Source organism: Quercus lobata, chromosome 8 (assembly GCF_001633185.2).
Source record: "Quercus lobata isolate SW786 chromosome 8, ValleyOak3.0 Primary Assembly, whole genome shotgun sequence".
In the NCBI taxonomy this organism is placed as follows: domain Eukaryota; kingdom Viridiplantae; phylum Streptophyta; class Magnoliopsida; order Fagales; family Fagaceae; genus Quercus; species Quercus lobata.
Genome location: NC_044911.1, coordinates 58845741 through 58851071, shown reverse-complemented (window position 1 = coordinate 58851071; position 5331 = coordinate 58845741). Strand labels below are relative to the sequence as shown.

The following is a 5331-nucleotide window of genomic DNA, read 5'->3' as shown; positions in this document are numbered from 1 at the left end:
TCACAATAATTGTGATGTCCAAGATTAATCGGATATTGATTAAGTGTGCGTATGTTGTGTGAATGTGTCATGAGTTCCACATCAAGCATATACTGGGTTGATCAGAGTTTTATTTATACACATATGTACATACATACATACATACATACACACACACACACATATATATATATATATATATCTATTAAAAGAGCCTCAATGGTCCGTTTGAGATATAATACAAATGTGGTTCGCGTAAAAAAACAATACTGTGTATATAAATATAGTGAACTCCATGCTTCATTTGAGAGAAATTTAGCTTAACATGTCTATGGAGTCCAAGAATCAATTTTATAACAAGGTGAAACCATTTCTGGCGGTAATTTCAGTACAAGTTGGCTATGCAGGACTGTCCATTATCAGTAAGTTTGCACTAAACAAGGGGATGAGTCCACATGTGTTCATAGTCTACCGGTATGCCATTGCCACTGTTGTCATTGCTCCTTTTGCTATTGTCTTGGATAGGTCTCCATCTCCTACCTTATCATTATTGTTTACATGTGTTTCAACTCTTTTCTTCAGTGTTACATGTTGAGTGAGATGAAAAAGCTAATCACTTTAATTTATTACTCTTAACAGGAATAGACGGCCAAAGTTGACCTACTTTGTCTTTGCCAAGATTGTGTTGCTCGCCTTATTGGGGTAAGAATCTGGATCATCACAATAACTAAGCTTTTGGTCTTAAGCTTCAAACAAAACTTTTTAGATTTTTATTTTTAGCAATTTGGATCACACTTAAGCTTTCATTTTCTCTTACTCAGGATTGTAATATGCCAGAACTTGCTCTACACTGGGATGAAGTATACTACGGCAGCTTTTTCAAGAGCCATAGACAATGTTATTCCTGCGTTTGCATTTTCAATGGCTTGGATTTTAGGGTAATTCTCTTTAGTCCCATTCACGTTTGTTCATGCATACATGATGTATTAAATATATTTGTGAATGCTTTTGTAGTCTTGAGAAAGTAAATATTAGGAGTTGGCGTGGCCAGACAAAGGTATTGGGGACCATAGTCACGGTTGGGGGGGCCATGCTTATGACACTGGTTAAAGGACCTATGTTGAATCTGCCATGGACAAATGGAAATGACCATCAAGAATCTACTAGTGCAGCAAATAAGCACGATGTCATCAAGGGTGCTCTCATGATGCTAGCAGGTTCTGTCAGCTGGTCTGGTTTCGTTATTCTTCAAGTAAGAGTCTAATCGGCTTAATTTAATTTGCAATTTCAGTTTAAAATAAGCACACGCACGAACAAGTAGATCAGGCTAGTGGTCACTGGAAAATTTATTTAAACCACAAACACTCATGCATGATGTTCCAACTTCCAAACAGATATTCCAACACAGGAATTCAATCATAGTTTTATTATTAACACACCAAATCTAAAACAACAATAATGAAAGTAGTAAAAAAAAAAAATTGATAACCACGTGGAAAACTAATAAAGTAACTATTCAAAAGAAAAATCACTCCGAGGAATCAAACCTCAAAGAAAATCCACTAAAAGAAAATGTCACAATCAATTAGAACCAAGGACGGAGGGAGTCATGGACTTCGGGAGAAAGAATTTAAGTATAACATAGTTATTAATTTTAGCAATTTTTTTTTATTTATAAAACTACACTTTACTCTCAGTGGTGACTCTAGAATTATTTTTTAAGGGATCAATAAGAAACATAAATTATATAAAATTTTAAATAAACGAAAACTTGAATATATCATTATCGCAAAAAAAAAAAAAAAAAAAAAAAAAAAACTGAAATATATAAAATTTTACAATTGCTTTTTATGATGTTTCGTATTTTGAAATTTTTGCATGATATCTTTATTATTAATCTTACAAGCTACATCTCTTTCAATGTATATAATCAAACAATCATTTATCAATTGATCTCCCATTTGATTGATTTTATTTCAAATTTATTAAGATCTAAATGAGTTTTTTCTAAGGTTTAAGATTAACAAATTTCTACTTTTGTTGTTGGACTTTTTTATTTTTTTATTTTTTCCAGATTTTATATCAAATTGGTTTTTTTTTTTTTTTTTTTTTTTTTTTTTTTTTTTTTTTTTTTTTTTTGTTTTTGTGTTTTTTTTTTTTTTTTTTTTTTTTTTTTTTTTTTTTTTTGTGTGTGTGTGTGTGTGTGTTTAAAAAGACCAAGATATTATTAAGAGAATCATATTCAAACTTATTTCAATTGGGCTTAAAAAAAAAATCTAGGATCAGACTGTTCAAAATTTTATTTTACAGGTCAAAACCATAAAAAAGTAAAACATATTATATATAAATATATATATATATATATATATATATATACACATAATATTTTGGTTTCAGTGCAGGGGGTTCATTTGAACCCCCTGGGCTCCAAGTGGAGCTGCCCCTGTTTGCCCTCCTTAACAATATCATTGATCATTTTAAGTGAATACTATAGTCATAAACTTTTCTACAACATTCTTACAAACTGTTGAGATTAGTCATAAACTTTTCTACAACATTCTTACAAACTGTTGAGATAGCAATTACTCTTATTGGTTTGCATCTGAGCTCACCATTCACATCACTTTTTTTATTTACTAAAAACAACTCACCACATTAGCAATTTGTAAAATCGTTTATAGTTTTAGCATTTTCCTCCTCTTAAAGGTCATAAAAAATTTATAAATTTAAAATCTAAAACAAAATATACAAGTCCAAAAAAATTAGCACAACAACAAAAATTACTAACAATAAAGCTAAAAAAAGTTAAGCCCAACCAACCTATTTTTACCAAAAACAAACAACCCAACCTTTACCCAAAAATTAAGCCCAACCTATTTTTAACCAAAAATTTTTAAATAGAATAATTTTGTCCTTACCCAGCAGTAGATGCAAGCAACCAAAAAAAATCTCAGTAGTTAAGCACCAAAGTTGAAGGCTGGAGCCGCTACATGCAGCCAGCAGTAGAACCACCCCCTAACTTCAAGTCCTGGCTCTGTACCTAATTAGAACATACAAAACCTTCATAACCTAGACACTCTATTCAATCTCAGCAAATATCGCACTTATCTTTTCATCCTAGTTGTTCCAAAACCTCAGAAATTCTTCTACAACAATTTCCTCCATAAATGAACCCTTTCTGCAACTTGAAACTCCATAAACCAGCAACAACTCAAACACAAAAATTTGCAACCATCTTTCATGCAAGTTTTGTTACATAACCTTTGTTAACATCTAAAACATTATAGTAATCAACATCATTATTGTCGTCACCAAAATTGTTATGATTTTTTTTTTTTTAGAGTTTACTTCCAAACCAGTTTAAAGGAACATTTCTCCAATCCATTACGCAGATGATTCAAAAGACAGTCATTGCACTTTAAATCACATGACTTATTTAATGAGTCATTCAACACATATGGATGGTTTTATACATAAATTTAGATGAAAACTCTATCTTTTATTTATTTATTTAAATAATCACTAAAATTAGAGTATGATACCGAATCTCATTTTAATGTTTTTTTTTTTTTTTTCTCTTTTGATTTTATAATTTGATAGTTACGACAATGGATGAATGGAGATTGAACTATATACTTCTCTATTAGAAATATCAGAAAGTGCCAATTGAACTATAAGCTCTTAGCATTCCAAAAATGTTTTAGTTAGACTTAATTAGTGATGAGATATAATTGTTGATTTGTAGGCAATTACGCTGGAATCCTACCCAACAGAGCTTTCCCTAACAGTTTTGATATGTTTGATGGGCACATTGGAAAGTACCATGGTGGCCCTTGCAATGGAATGGGGGAACCTCATGGCCTGGTCAATACGCTTAGATATTAAGCTCTTTGCTGTTGTATACGCTGTGAGAAACTTTACATTTTCTTTTGTTGTACTTTTAAAAAAAATAATCTGAGGCTAGCTATGTCTAAGACTTGCATTTATACTCACAAGTGAAATTTTACGCAGGGCATAGTAACTTCAGCGTTCCCTATTTACATTCAAGGATTGGTAATGAAGGACAAAGGACCTGTTTTTGTGACTGCTTTTAGTCCACTAAGCACAGTTCTAGTTGCAATTATAGGCTCCTTCATTCTGTACGAGGCAATGTGCTTAGGAAGGTGCGCATTGATTTTTCTAGCTATCCTATTAGGGCTACTAATAAGTCTAGAGACACAATATTTTCCACAACTATTTGCATGACTTATTGTGATTAGTGTATAGTAATTGTGGTATCAATGGTGAATCTAGATAAAAGTAATGTTGAACCAATCACAATATACTATGTTAATTAAAGTTGTTCCTAGCATTACTATTATGCATTGAGAAAAAATAAGTGTTTGGAATGTTACTCAAATCACAATATGCCATGTTAATAGTTGCAAAGAAACGTTATACCTAGCATTACTGTAGAGAAAAAATATGGGGCATTCATCGAACAACACAATATTTAATTATTGTAGCTGATATGCTTCATTTGGTTAAAGAAAATTGCTGGAAAAATATATGAAATAGTAAACGTTGTATGACTATGGTCTAACTTAGGCTTCTGAACTATTTTTAGCGTTATTGGAGCAACAATCATTGTTGCTGGCATATATCTAGTTTTATGGGGCAAGAGCCAGGATCAACTAGGATTGAAGTCAGGCGGCGAAGAGGTAGTACCAACTGCCCAAAATATGGCTACAATGAATGGAAGGATTACTACTTCAAATCAAGAATTTCTAGCCATCAATGGGACAATTATGAAATCGACAGAAGGAAATGCATGAAAATTGTGGATATGCTTATTGTTGTAATTTGATGAAATTGGCTAGTTAAATTGACTCATTTGATCATTATATTGTGTTATCTATCTTGTGTAATGATCACTTGAACAAGTGGTTTTTCATTTTTTTGGGTTTTTGTTATAAACTCTATGCTCAAGCCAATTTTGTGATTTTAAACTTCAGTTGAACTTATTCTCACTGCATTAGACCATGCATCATGACATTATACTGTTCATGCATCATATATATAGATTGTTATTTCTATTATTTTTTTGTGCTAACTTGCAGCCTGCCCAGGGTTTTTCTCTTGTTTTTTTTTTTTTTTGGTTCTTTTCTGTGTGTCCTTCCTATCCTTAGCACTATGTCTAGGAAGACTAGAGCCAATAGGAAAGCTTCCTCTTCATCTTCTCCTTCCTTTGAGAGTGAGCATTTTCCTGAGTGAGAAACACCAAGAGGCTTTTGAGAAGCTAAGCCTTAAGAGACACATTTGGGCTGAGAGAAAGGTTTTGTTAGATGAGCTTGATCCTGCCATTAGGGCTAA

At 32.0% G+C, this 5331-nt stretch overlaps 1 protein-coding gene across 1 annotated transcript; it reads left to right on the top strand.

Annotated features, from left to right (window-relative positions):
• Window positions 1-304: 304 nt before the first annotated feature.
• Window positions 305-4793, top strand: LOC115957142 (WAT1-related protein At2g39510-like). The gene is made up of 7 exons (XM_031075366.1): window positions 305-504; window positions 619-681; window positions 801-917; window positions 994-1231; window positions 3725-3886; window positions 3991-4142; window positions 4586-4793. Exons 1-7 carry the CDS (start codon window positions 305-307, stop codon window positions 4791-4793), a joined length of 1140 nt encoding a protein of 379 aa, XP_030931226.1.
• Window positions 4794-5331: the final 538 nt, after the last annotated feature.